Source organism: Malania oleifera, chromosome 5, assembly GCF_029873635.1.
Source record: "Malania oleifera isolate guangnan ecotype guangnan chromosome 5, ASM2987363v1, whole genome shotgun sequence".
NCBI lineage: Eukaryota > Viridiplantae > Streptophyta > Magnoliopsida > Santalales > Ximeniaceae > Malania > Malania oleifera.
The window spans coordinates 44304490-44319413 of record NC_080421.1 but is presented as its reverse complement, the minus strand read 5'-3'; the positions used below and the strand labels follow the sequence as shown (position 1 = coordinate 44319413).

The window sequence follows — 14924 nt, the reverse complement described above, 5'->3', positions numbered from 1 at the left end:
TTGAAAAAATAAAATTTTTAATTTTAAAAATCATTTAGTAAAATAGAGTCATTTTTTATTCATAATGCATTAAATCATTATTAAACGGTAGCACTGCACAAGTTAATAGACCGCAGTTGAAAAAATTAGGAGGTAACCTCGACTTAAAAGGGTCTTAAAAATATATTTTTACCACAAAAATCTAAAAAATTATTTAAATAAAAATTTGCCAAACGGAAAATATGGCGGATGTTTCTCGCTGACACGGGTACAACAATGAAACGCACACACCAAATAATTTCCCAACCGGGAGAGTAGGCGCTTTCTCCGTCACCTCAGTGTTGATTCTGTTGAAGAGTTTTCCCTCTTTCAAAAAATCATTTTGTCCTTGGCTGTGCCCTACACTCCCTTGTCTCGCAGAGAATCACTCTTCCACAAAATCTCTCGCAAATGCTGGTGAGTTCGAACATTCGGTTCCGTCGCTGGACCTCTGTTTCTTCGTTTTTCCGTTTGCTTTCTTCAATTCAACTTTGTTTTGGAATGTTTCTGAAATCTGTTTTCTGAAATAAAATCTGTGTTTTTGCTGTTTGGTACTACGAGCTTTACTCTCTTTGGCTACTTCTTAAGCTTCGCCATCGAAGCTCATTTTAGAGTAATGTTTCAGCTTCTCTTCGTTTGGTAAAACGGAACCTTGGGACTTGTGTTTTGTGCTTTGTTTGTCCAAAATGCGGAAGAAGAACTGAACTCAACTAAATCAAGTAATCGTGTTGGACTTGGTTGAATGGAGCCTTGTTTTGTTGTGCCCTACAAAATGGAGCTTTTTGGAATCGAAATTTCATTTTCTTTTATTTTCCTGCATTTCGTCAGCAGCAAGCTTTCACTGACTCAACTTTTGTGTCATGTGTTTTGGGTAATTCTCAGGTACAAATGGCTCGATTCCATTTTCTATGAATTGGTAAGTTTAACGGCAACTGTTCACCACTTTCTCATTTGAAGCATAAATTTATTTTATTCTTTTATTTGCGTTCAAGTTTTAAATGCACTTCTGAGCTGTCGGAGCTGTATTACAATGGTTATCCCTCAGATTGAGTATTTTATTTGCAATTGATTTCTTAGTGTTGGCCATTATTAACTTCACTGCCTTCTTTAGCAGTATAGTTTACTGTACAGTTTGGATAAATTAAATTGCTTACTTATTACCTTCCTTTTTTTATTTTTATTTTTATTTTTTGTTGTTGTTGTGAGATACTGCATATTGCTCAATTTTTACTAAATTTGGGCTTTTGAGAATTTTTTCATGAGGACTTTGCAGATTGGTTGGGAATTTTAGTGCACTATTTCTCAGGACATAGTAAAACTAATACCACAAAATGATGCGAGATCAACTAAATGGGGTGAGAAATACTGAGGGTGAACAGAACTTTAGCAAACAAGCGCGTGCGAATACAACATGGTACATTGAGCTTTGATATTGCTTGCATTTTAAAGCTAGGTTGTTCATCAATTAGTAAAAGGAAACTATTCATGCATGTTGTTTATCACTCTAAAAGGTTAACCTTGTGTTGTCAAATGCTTTGTTGGATGGATTTTGAGTATTAGTGTTGGGCATGCTTGCCCAATACACACCAGACTTATTCCTTGAGGTCATTTTTTCAGACCCTTTTTTTTGTTCAGAGTTGTTTTGTTCTTTTTAGAAGTATCTTGTAGTACTGAACCTTGCCTCATACCCTAGTATTGGACCCTTGATGACTTTGTGTTGTGAATTAATTGATTCAAATGTTAAAGGTCCTAAGTAATTATTAATGAAAATTGAAAGTCAACAAGTACAAAATATACAAAGTGAAGGGGTTCTTGCCTCCTTGGTTACAGGCTTATTTGGTCATGAAGTTGAAAGGATCTGGGTTAGAAAGCAACATGCAGACACAGGGGATGGATAGTTGAGAGATCTATTTAGCTTGGTGGTGGTGAATGGTTGTTGGATTTGAAATACGCCCTTTTATAAAAGATTATGTTACCCATTTTTGTGGACGATTTATGATGGAGTGTGTGTTGTGATGGACTATTGTTTCTAATCCTAAAAGGTGCAAGTGCTGTTCATTACAGATTTTTTATCTGTTTCTGATTAGATCAAGGAATTCTAAGGGTCTATTGGAGAGAAAATCATTTAGGTCGTGTAAGTTGGAATTTTGTTGGAATTTTATGTGTGTGTGTGTCTGTCTGTCTTTGGTCAGGAAGGGGATTTCATGTTTACTGTACTCAAATTTGAGAATTGCGTATCTTTTAAATGAGTTGACTTAATAAATGATGCAAATCAATCAACTATAAAAAGAATTATTTATCCATTTAAGTTTTTTAGAAGTGCTGAAGGTCGACACCAAATGCATATTGTTTGGTTGTATCCACTCAAATTTGCTGTGTCTATTGGTAAAAAATGATTTCTATGTCACGTTTGTTGCATATAGTTTCCTGGTCGACCCCCATCTTATTGAGCGATTAAGTTTTCAAGATGAAGGAGGTCGGGGAATTTCCTCTATTGTTATCTTTGTTTGCTCAGTTCTTATAACTTAGGATTTAACAATGGACAAGACTATATTGCCATGCTTGAAAGAACAGTATCAGCTTCCATCGGATGCTAAGTAAATATACTGGCAGAAATAGGAAGTTCTACTTAAATCTTCATTTGAAAGCAGTTTATGATACTAAGAAATTCACACTTGTATTTTAGGGCATAAAACAATGACAAAAATTATTGAGATCATTAACCGGAAATACATAGGAGAATTAGATAATATGGGAAAAATACAAGATATATGGGAGTTCTCTAATATATGTCGTATTCCTCATATAGTTTTTATTCTATTTTGGCAGTCATAAAAAAAATGCTTTCAATGCATGCTCTTGCATTCCTGCTCCCCACCCCAACCCACAAAAAAAAAAAAAAAAAAAAAAAAAGAAAAAAGGAAAAAAAGAAAAAGAAAAAAAGTTTGATCTAGATACTCTGAACCCTCTTTCCATGTTTTCACTTTGTTCAATTCTTTAGTTTATCAAATTATTTTCCTGCTGATTAATTGAAGCTCCTTTGATTCTCATCCCCTTTGTTCAATTCTTTAGTTTATCAAATTATTTCCCTGTTGATTCATTGGAGCTCCTTTGATTGTCATCCCCTTTGCTGATCTAATTATAACTTTAACCTCTTCTTGTCTCTCTCTCTCTCTTGTTGCATGACACCATTTCAACCTCATTCTTTGGTGATAAAATCTTGGTGGGACATAGATGCCACTAGGTCATGAACTAAATTGATTTAGACATGTTTGAAGCTTCAAATAGTTCATTGAATTGCCCATGTGTCTTTTTTCACAAAGAAAAAGAATTATGTTATAATATATTCTCTAGTTATTGGTATACATTTTTCTTAAATGGTAATATATGAATATATTTGCGTCCCAATGTGTTAGCTGGCAGGATTGGTCATGAAAGTGTGAGCTTACATGTGCTTCATTATGTTGCAGGTTAAATGCACTGAAGACGTCTTTTAAGAAAGAGTTAAGCAGAGAGGTAATTTCGAAAAAATACAAGGACTTGACATTCACATATCCACCAGATTTTGGACAAAAATCTCTTATCTTTGAAAGGAGGCAAAAACATTGATGCTGTCAATTTCCTGAATAAAAAACTTGGTAACCTGGATCTAAGGTGTATTGGAAAGACCAACAAACTTGGGCATGAATTGGAGCTTTTAAAAGCAGAATCAGTTCATTACATTATTCATGATTTTCCTGTTTTTTTTGTGCGTTATTGATTTTCTCTTGATGTGTAGTTAATTGTCATGTTATCTTGTTGATTGTTTGAGCTTGATATCATTTTTCTTTTTGGTCATCAATCTATTGATTGATTCTGATATCTTTTTCCAGGTCGTATATCTATCTATAAATTTACTTCATTCCCCTAATTTGTTTATTCATTTCTTTGGTGCTGCATGTGCAAGCAGTATGCTCATAAATGTGCTTTTAAAGTATTTATTGAACAAATGCAAATTTATTTATGGATTTGGAGAGAACTTTGCATCTCTGTAATTGTTTGTGGGAGCAGAAAATGCAGCTGCTGCAGCTGGCCCCATTTATAATGCATGGTCAATTTGCTGCTTTTTTTCCTAACTGTAAGTTTTATGTAGTAGGATAGAACCATGAGATGTGATGGAAGTCATAGCTTAAATATTTTATTCTATTTTTATTGGTTCTTTTATGTTACTGTTTTGTGCTCATGATGTCTTCATTCATTCAATATAAGTAACATTTTGATAAGTTATTAATTGGTCATGATGAATGGGCATTTTAAAATTTCTTAATAAAGACAAGTCTTGCACTGGGTTTGGAGGTTCTTGTGCTTGTTCCCTTAAATTTCATGGATACCTACATTCGAGTCCTAATGTTTTAGTCTGATTCTTCCTGTATTGTGTATTTCAAATGAATCTTGAAAAGGATGTAAATGAGTTCTGGTTATGTGGAGCGGCTGAGCAGCCCTCTGAATGTGTAAGCCTCAATTCGCATATTTTTATCATTAAAGTTTAAGAATCTTTGGGCCCTAATGTCTAATCAATTTAAAATTTTGCATTTAGTTTTGTTAGGAAAGGTAGCTATGGCTCATAAATTGTAAGGTATGTGATTCTGAGCCACTTGGCCAGTTGCTAATGAAGTTAGAGTATTTTGACCATATATTTTCTATATTTGCTGGGGCTTTTTAGGAAGAATTTAGCTCCAATATATTACTAGCAGGAAAAAGGCAGAATCTGCCAGCACAACATGCTGTCAAAAAACGAACCACAAAACCCACTACAAAGCAGAAAAACAAATCCCAATGCCCGCTACAAAGCAGAAAACTTCAAAGAATTTCTTGGCAAGATCTTCAATCTAAATCCAGCCTACTTGAGGAAATCTGAACTTTTTAATTCCTGAGCATCTCAGTTTGATGTCTGTGACAATGTGCCTTGCTGTCAGATCAATACTGATTTGATTTTCTTTAAAAACCAGCTTGTTTCTAGCTTTCCAGCAGCAATAAATCTTGGCTGCCCATGCTATTTTACATATTTCAATCCAATTTGAATTCCCTAGGCTTGATAACCACTTTAAATTTTCCTCCCAATACTTTGAGGCTTCCTTAATGTTGAGTTCAGAAATTACTTTGGTGTACATTCAACCAGAAGTTGAGCAATTGAAGAACAAATGATCTCTGGTTTCAACATTTAAACCACACAACATGCATATAGTATCTTCAATCTGCCCCATTTTGCTACTTTTTCTATTTTGGAAAGCCTATTTAAAATGACTAACCTTGCAATAAAAGAATGCTTTGGAAAGTGATTTTTGGACCATTGCACTTTTGCCCAACTTACAGAATCCTTCCATTTTCTCGTCGCTTCCCATGCTGAACCAAAAGAGAATTGCCCATTTAATGTCACAGTCCACTGCACATTGTCCTCAGCCTCAGTACTTGGGGTGAAAAGGATAGCAGGTCTAAAACATTCATAGGAGTTGATTTGAATGGACAGATTGAAGGACAATGGAGGTTATGAGAGCATACATGGTGGCCATGGATATGGATATAAAAATGAATTAGGTGATATGATTTTAGATTTTGTTATGTCATAAGGTCTTGTTATAATCAATAGCTTATTTAAGAAAAGAGGAGCACTTAATAATTTTCAAGAGTAGACAAAATAAAAGTCAAATTGTAAAGTTATCCCAAGTGAAAGTTTGACTACACAACATAGAGTTATAGTTTTGTTTGATCAATAAAGAGAAATTATATTAAAAGAGGCATCAAGGGGTTGCCTCCCAAATACAAAGGAAAACAACAAGAGAAAAACATCCCCTACTGAAAAATGTCAAGAAAATCAAGGATTACAAAGGGGAGAAGTAGTGCTAGCTAGAGATCATAGCCATCCACTAGTCCATTATGATTGAATAGGAGAAGTAGTTCCTTCGAAGGCTCTTCTGTTCCTTTCTCTCCACATTGCCCAAAAAATAGCTGGGGGGAGGAGGGATCTCTTTCCAAGCCCACGACTCATCTTCCATTGTAGCTGCAGTGATGGTGGAGTGCCTGGAAGTCCTTTCCTCTAGGCCATAGACCTGTGGTAAAGTTCCAAATGAAATTATCTTTAAAACTCTTAAACAAACAAGTGACTGAGAAGGCATTGATGGATTGTTCCAGCAATTCCACGACCAAATTATTCCAAATAATGAGAATACCTCCTGCATTATCTATTGCATTCAACGTGATCCATTTACATTTCTTAATGACCATAAATTGTTAAACCAACCTGCTATCCATGCAATTCACCTTTGTTTCCTGAAAACAAATAACATCGCCTTTCTAGTCATTGAGAAATGATTCGATTACAGATCTTTTTGTCATCAAGTCCCCTCACATTCCATGAGATTAACTTGCTCAACATGGGATCAGTTCACCAACTTGGAAGCTTCCAACCTCTCCTGGAATAGAGTACTCTCCCAGCTTGTCATAGTTTACCGAGCATTCCAGTTTCTTCAGTTCCCCACTTGTGCCTTTCAAGCGGTGGTTAGGAAGGGATCACGAGGCATTCTAGGGCATGGACGAAAGGCTGCGATGCTTCCAAGGATTGACAGGAAAAAGCTTCGAGGAGGAGGGAGGAGTCGTTAGTGGCTTTAGGGCTATGATGACTTTGTTCCATAAGGCTGAGAAGTGGGGCTTAAATAGGGCAAGGCCACGAGGCATTTAAGGACTTTGAGGAGAGCCAGTGTAAAGGGAAGTTAGCTCGAGGTTTACATAGTCTCGGATGAGAGAGAGCTTTGAGCATCGTTTTGAGAGTTCTAGTATTATATATACATACTGAAAAATGAACTTAAAAGAGCAACATAAATCAATGTAAGATGACTAGGTGGTGGAGTTTGAAGTGAGAAAATATAGTGAAATTGAAAGATAAAATGATAAAAGAGGGTGATTGGACAATAGGAAATAAGGTAGATGCAAGTGCTTTGTGGAATAGGATGACTAGCTTTATTGAAAGGATTAAAGGATAGAAAAAGAGATTTTAAGTGAATCTAGGGGAAGATTCTTGGGCAGTAAAGAAAGTTGGTCGTAGGATCAAGATGTCCAAAAAACTATAAAGATAAAAAGAATTTGGTATAAAGCATGGCAAAATTGTAGAAACATAAAAGACCTTGAAAAGTATAAGGTGGCAAGAAAGATGCGAAAAAAGGCCACTAGTGAAGCTAAACATGGTGCTTATGATAATTTATATGCTAGACTAGATACAAAAGAAGGGGAAAGAGACATATAAACTTTCTAGAGCTAGTGAAAGAAAGTGCAAAGATTTAGGTAATGTCAAATGTATTAAGGATAAGAATAATAGTGTCTTGGTTATAGAAGAAGACATAAAAGAGAGGTGGTGAAGATACTTTTAATAAGTTGTTTAATGACAATCAAATTGAAAGCTTAAACTTAGAAGTGACAAATGAGCAAAAGGCTAAAAATATTAGATTTATTCGCAAAATTAGTGTCTCTAAAATTGAGATGACTTTAAAAAAAGATGAAAAGTGGGAAACCTATAGGATTAGATAACATCCTAATTCAAGTTTGGAAATGTCTTGCAGATAATGGAAGTATATGGTTAACTAGTCTAATCAACACTATTATAAAAACCAAGGTCGAAGGAATGGAGGAAAAACATGTTACCTATACACAAAAATGAAGAAGATATTCAAATTTAGTAACCATCGTTGAATTAAACTTATGAGTCATACGATGAAACTACAGGAAGGGGTAATTAAACAAAGGACAAGATTAGAAATGAGGGTATTAGAGAATCAATTTGGTTTTCTGCCTGGGAGGTCGACTCTAGAAGCTATTTAATTTTTAACAAATTAATGGAAAAGTTTAGGGAAAAAAAGGGAGATGCATATGGTTTTTATTGACTCAAAGAAAGCCCATGAGTACCTAGGGAAGTTCTATGGCGGATTTTAGAAAAGAAGGGAGTGTGCAATAGGTAACTAATGGTATTAAGCATAAGCAAGCATGATAAAGACTAGTGTTAGGACTGTAGGAGTGTCTAAAGAATTTCCAATCACAATAGGTGTACATTAACGTTCTATTTTGAGCTTTTATCTTTTCGCTTTAGTGGTTGATGAACTCATTAGGAATATACAAAACGAGATCCCATGGTGCATGTTGTTTGCAAATGACACATTGTTATGTTTGATGAATGTAGGAGTGGTGTATAAATGCATAATCTATTAGGAAAATTTGACTATTATGTCAACTATGGAGAAAAGAAGGTACATGATGATGATGATCTTCCCCAAATAAACATGTTAAGATCCTCAAGCTATGATGGTGATTTCGCACCATCAGAGTATGAAGATGCAAGGTCACGAACAAAACACTCTTGGACAATCAGAGATCCAATTGTAGTCAACCTAGGTGTATCTACTAAACAAGTCTCTCCATCGGAAGCAACTCTCAACTGACAATCAGAAATTGCCCTTGCAGAGAACAGAATGTTACAACAAATTGTTGACAACCAAAGGGAGCTTGCCAACAAAGTTGAGAAAAAATTTGACTTCACAACCATCCCTATTGACAAATGCCAGAATCACATCCAAAGACTTCATGAAGAGCTGATGTAGATGATCCAACACATGTCAGCATCCTCACTCGCCTTCAAAAAGAAGGAAGTAGAGATGCAACACCTTAAAGCTTAGTTGAATTCTCTGAAGAATAGGAGTCACCCCTTCAGGTAGCTATACCATAACCATAAGGTAGAACTATGGAGAACAACTTTAGAGTCTAGAGGTTTTAGGATAAGTAGAAAGAAGAGAAAATGTGAGGAATATTGGAGATAAGATTAAACTTGATAATCAAGAAATTAACAAGAACTAGTAGATCTTGATACCTTGGATTCATTATGCAAGCTAGAGGAAAAATTGAAGAGGACGTAATGCATAGAGTTAAAGCATGTTGGGTAAAAAATAGAAGAGTGCTTTAGGTGTGTTGTGTGATTGTAGAATACTCTTAAAATTAAAAGGAAATTTCTATAGGATGATTATAAGACCAACCATGTTCTAAGGATCAAAACGTTGGGCAACTAAGAAACAACATATACAAAAAGTAAAAGTTGTTGAAATGCGAATACCAAGGTGGATGAATGGTATAACATTAAAAGATAATTTAAGGGACAAAGGTATAACATTAAAGGATAATTTAAGGAACAAAGGTATAACATTAAAGGTTAATTTAAGGAACAAACATATTTGCAATAAATTAGGCGTAGCATCGGTAGAAGATAAGATTTTTTTTTTGGGGGGGGGGGGCTTAGATGGTTTTGGCATTTGAAACGCTTGCCAAGTAGTTTACTAGTGAGGAGTGAGCCAATTATTGTTGCTGGTATTAGAAGGGGTAAGGTAGACCTAAAATAATATGGAATGAGTTAATGAAGAAGGATTTAATAGCACTCTTAAGCTAGCCGACGAAAATTCCCTTGATTGTGTAAATTGGTGGAAAAGGATTCATGTAGCTAACTCTAATTGTTGTTGTTATTGAAAAAGTTAGGTTTATTTGAATGGTAGTTATTTAAAAAATGCATACTAGATATCATGGAAAATAAACCCAAAAATGATTTTTTTATAATAAAATATTTATTAACTAAGTAAACCAACTTAAAAGTGAGTTTGAAACTTCAATCAAGGGAAAAGAGAGGGAAAATGCAAAGAAAAGGCTCAAAAACTTGTTTTAGTCATTTAAAGGGCAGATTTTAATGGCCCGTAATGGTCTGTAATGGCTGTTACGATTGTGAATCGAAGTACCTCCAAGATATTGCCTCGTAATGGCATGTCTGTAAAGGCTGTTATGCACTAATTTTTAAAACTATGCACACAAGTAATGGATGTTCTTGAGAGGGCCCAGAGAGGAGGTCCAAGCAATTCCAAAGAAGCTCAAGCATGGATTAGGGCAGGGCTTAAATGTTCACGTGTTGGAAAGATCCCCTCAAAGAATAATCAAGGGGGGGGTTATAGAGGCGAAATGTAAGATGTCATCCTCCAATAATAGACTGATATGTCATATCTTAATTATGAAAAAGATGGACTTTTGAAGGAATCCTATCATGACATATGGTTAGGATGAGAGAAAATATAAGGGAACACATATTGTGAATGACATGCAGACACTTGAGCAATTTAAGAAAAGGCTAAGGATAGGGATTCCCTTTAGTGAACCTTAATTTGAGCCCACCGAGCCAAAACTCTCTAGAACATCCCAAGATTGGGATTGGAAGAGACCTTGCCACTGCATGTGTCTCTATATCCAATCCCAGTGAGGACCCACCAATCTTGACCTTCTGCAAGAATGCAAATGTAAGGATTAATAATTAATTTAACCATTATGCGCATGTGAGTTTGACATTGATAAGTTCAACAATCTAGAGGAAAGGGTAATTTTGCACATTGATTTGGGTTTTGGAAGGCATGAGAAGAAGAAATAAAATTCTGTCTGCTGAAGTGCTAGGTTTAGCTTAGTTATAAGCACACCCCATGCAGGCCTTCCTATTCCTCCCAATTCATGTGTTTGACTCACCCTCTCCAATGTTTTGAGTTCCTTTTTAACCAAGAAATGAAGTGTTATCTGGTGCAGTGTGGTGCACCTGGTTGGTGAGTGATGCAAGAATCTCTAAGGATTAGTATCTCTCTTTGCATTTATTAGGGGATAAATATTTTTGTGGCTTCTTTATGTTGTTCATTATTTGGAGCTTTCATGGGAGTGTGGTCAACTGCTCCAGTATGATTGCATGGCTATTTTACATTGTTTGCCATTTGTCCGTTTTTTCCCCCTTGTTGTTTCTCTCTCTTTATTATTCTAGAAGATGACTTATGCCGTTATCTTTCTGCTTGTAATTTTCTTTTCTTTATTTAATAATTCTTTTATAAAAATATCATTTTTTGATTGTTTTATTGTTTTTGGATATAAAAAATGTCACTTTTTTTTCCCTGATGTTGATGCAATATATGCTTCTTGTTCATAAATTTGTCTTGAGTAGCCATAGACACTATTTTTATTCACTGACAGCTTAATATCAATTAAGGTGTATTTAAACTTCTCACAGAATTTTCATGAACATTTTAAACTAAATGCCATTTATTCTCTCTCTCTCTGGTGGTCCCCACAGTGTGTGTTTGCTCCTTAAATCACCTCCGCCTTTATTCCATCCCTTGGAGGGACTCAAGGCCTCATCACCTATCTGAAGCTGGCAAGTGAGTACCAGTGAGCTCCGAGGTCTGCCTTGCCATTTGTTTCCTCAACATATATATATAAATTCCTCATTTTGGTTTGTTTGATAGAGATATTGTTATCATTTCTACATTTTTATATTTTAGCATTTTTTTCATCATTAATATTTTAGCCATGCTAGTATGCTACGTCTCAGAAACAAAATGGGGTACACTAATTCATGGGAAATGAAATAGATCAATTAAGGCTTGAATATGTGATGAAAGCTGAGAACTGTCTGACAGCCTACATCTTTTGATCACTGGGACAATTTCAATCGAAATTTGTGGAATGCATAAAATTTTGTTTTGTTCAAATTTCAGTTCCTCACCCCTTTACAGCTGGCTTTTGTATCTCAAATTTTCATTTTTGTAAAAAAATGCGGAGATGTGGCTTCTTTTACATTTATTGATATCTGATAATAATGTAGCCATATTTTACATTTTTGGACTCTGGTTTTGAAAAAACAGGTGTTTTTTATGAATGGCTCCAAATCCTCGAGTTGTGTCAGCCTTTCGTGCAATGAAGGATCTTGGCATTGCTGAAGAAACTGTGAAGCCAGTTTTAAAAAATCTTCTAAAATTGTATGACAAAAATTGGGAGCTTATTGAAGAAGAAAGTTATAGGGTCCTTGCAGATGCCATTTTTGAGTATGAGGAAACAAAGGTGCTTTTTTTATTCTGTTGTTGCTCAAACTCAGTAGTGTTTTCTGTTTTCATTTCTTGCCCCTTCCATTTTTTATTTCCTCTTATGAACTTTAATCTAATTGATCTAATCTGTCAGGCAGCAGCACTGAAGAATTCTAAGAAAACTGATGTAAGTGTGACCTCTCATGCTTGCCCTCTTTATGTTTCCCATGCTTCCACACACTTTTCCTCACTGATTTGCATTTTGAATTCATATTATTAGCAAGAGGAAAATTTAGAGGAAGAAGCTCAGATGCATGATGAGCCAGAACGCCCTTTGAAAAGGTTGCGCTTAAGATACCAAGATGGTCAGGTTTCATCCCCCATTGGTAATTCTGGCCCCAGCTTGGCTGAAACTTCATTCAGAAAACCTAAAGCAGAGGAGGCTGAACAGCCTGATACTAGTTCCCGACAGCAGTTACAGGGCAGGAGAGAATCACCTGAGCCAAATGTCAGAAACATTGGAGTTCAACCACAGCCGGTTTCTCCGCAGCCACACCTTAGAAACAAAGGAAAGCAACCTGTTTCGCCTAAGCTTTTGGCAGTACAGCAGGATTCTGATACATCTCAGCAGTGTGCTGGTGGTGGAACTCAGTCATGTGCTTCAAAGAGAACTGAACCTGATTTGCTTTCTTCCCAGACACGTCTCAAAGACAAAGGAAAGGAACCAGTCTCATCTCAAATTTCTCCCAGAGAGAAAAGATTGACATCTGAGAGATCACATCATGCACTGCAGTTTAAAGAGCCAAAACATGAGCCTGGCATTGTTCTTTTGCCCAAACAGAAGATGCCTGATATTTGTGCACTGATCAAGCCAAAAGATGAGCCATTCACCGATGAAATGGCACAATATGAGGTTCCTATTGCGGTGATCCATCCAGGTTCATAGTTGTTTCTCTCGTACTAAGTTCATTTTTAGGTTCTTTTTGTTGCAATGACTGAGGTGTAGCAGGTCAGTGGCAACCCTAGTTGCCATTCTGATGGGTGTTATAACTATTCATCATTTATTTTTGACTATGAATTAAGTTATGAACTGGTATATCATCAAGGTTTTGTGCTAGTTCTTTGTATTTTCCTGTATCCTTTTTGCACTGCAGTAAGGAACAGAATACACCCAAATTTATATGAGTTGGTCTAGAGTTCATCATAGTGAATATTTTCTTCGGGCTGGGTCCTTTCTCATTAGGTTGTGGATTTAGCTACTGGGTCACAGAAATGGTTGTAACTGTATGCATGTTACATGACACTTTTAGAATGCTTGAGATTATGTATGTATCAATTTGATTCATGTTTGTGCATGTACAACCAGATTCGGATGTATGTGTTTGTGGCTTTGTGCAGTCTGTTCAAATGCATGGATGTGTTGGAGATTTGTGTCACTTGAATTCCTTTTGGGTAAAAACAACAGTTGTGGTTCATTTCATTTAAATTTAACAATATGGATCCAGTTCTAACCATCCTTTGTCATATATTTCTTTATTTATTTTCTACTAGAAAATAGCAGGGAGCTTAACTAATCCATGTTGCCTTTGGCTGATAGGGTATTTAAATATTAACTGTACTCAATGCTTTTTTGATGGTTCCGTTCTCTCTTGCTCAATTGTTACAGAACCATTAAGCAATGGTGCACCCATTGGAAATGATTCTAATGAAAGAGAAGATGGTCCAGAACCCCAGGAAACAGAATGTGTGGATGGACAAGATAGAGGTGATGGTATTCCAGCTTCATCCGATGAGATGAGAACCAGTAGTAAAATTGCAGATGCCTCAGAAGGATCTCCTACTAACTTAGAGATTGCTTCTTCATCCTTGGGAGAGGTAAAAATTTCTCTAAGTTGCAATGCCCTTGGAAGGCCTAAATTTCATATGCCCAGTCTTGATGCAGTTGTAAAAATGGTAGAGGATAAATGTCTCAGACCATTCAAAGACATTGAACCAAGCTTTTCTTTGAGGAAACTGATGAAAGATGTGTGTGATTGCTTTTTGGAACTAGTAACTGACTCGATTGATGAATCACAGGAAAGATCAGTAAACATAGCACCAAGTGTTGATTTATTGAAAAAATCTGCTGCACGGGACGCTCGTAGTACCAGATGTGATAAAGAAAACTTTAGCATGCCATTTTGTCCAGTAAATGGATCAGTCAATATATCCCCTGCTGTAATTGCTGTACCTCAAGTTCTAAGACTTGCACCACCTTTGAATGGGACTGCTGATGCAATGCAGCTTGGTAAGAAAATTACTGACAATGGTTGTGGTGCAAAGAGTAAGGAAAAGGAACATACCAACATCGAATCTGCAAGTTCACGTACTTTGGTGGTTGTTCAGCACCATCAGCTAAATCCTGATGATATAAGGTCTCTTCATGATGTCAATGACATAACCAAAGGAGAGGAAAGAGTCAAAGTTTCATGGGTAAATGAAATCAACAATGAGCCTCTGCCTTACTTTCACTATATACCCCAGAACTTAGTTTTTCAAAATGCTTATTTGAATATCTGTCTTGTTCGGATTGGGGATGGGGAATGTTGTTCGACTTGTTTTGGTGATTGTTTATCATCAAATGCACCTTGTGCATGTGCCTGTAAATTTGGGGGTGAATTTGCATACACATTAGGAGGCCTTGTTAAGGAAGAATTTTTAGAGGAATCTGTATCTGTGAACATCGACCCTCAACAACACTGCCTGTTTTATTGTAAAGACTGCCCACTAGAAAAATTCAAAAGTGATGATATTGCAGAACCATGCAAAGGTCATCTTATGAGGAAGTTCATTAAAGAATGTTGGAGCAAATGTGGTTGCCGTAAACAGTGCGGCAATCGGCTGGTGCAGCGTGGCATTACTTGCGATTTGCAGGTTAGAGTTTGTCCTTGCTTCTTACCATATTGGTGGATGTGGAGTTTGCATTGGAGTGCTAATGTAATTTTTCTGGCTAGTGTATATTTATTTTCTTTTACCAATCCG

General features: G+C 36.1%; 1 protein-coding gene across 4 annotated transcripts in view; it reads left to right on the top strand.

Annotated features, from left to right (window-relative positions):
• Positions 1–222: 222 nt before the first annotated feature.
• Positions 223–14924, top strand: part of LOC131155715 (probable inactive histone-lysine N-methyltransferase SUVR2) — a 33098-nt gene continuing 18396 nt past the window's right edge. The window contains exons 1-9 of one of the 4 annotated variants that reach the window (XM_058109064.1): positions 223–435; positions 901–934; positions 3489–3534; positions 11174–11258; positions 11745–11940; positions 12058–12090; positions 12184–12841; positions 13570–13778; positions 13980–14816. In XM_058109064.1, the coding sequence (XP_057965047.1) occupies positions 11758–11940; positions 12058–12090; positions 12184–12841; positions 13570–13778; positions 13980–14816 (1920 nt within the window). In that variant the 5' untranslated portion in view covers positions 223–435; positions 901–934; positions 3489–3534; positions 11174–11258; positions 11745–11757. Of the gene's footprint in view, positions 436–900; positions 935–3488; positions 3535–11173; positions 11281–11744; positions 11941–12057; positions 12091–12183; positions 12842–13569; positions 14817–14924 lie in introns of all 4 variants that reach the window. The other 3 variants (XM_058109062.1, XM_058109060.1, XM_058109061.1) reach the window with 3 other exon arrangements.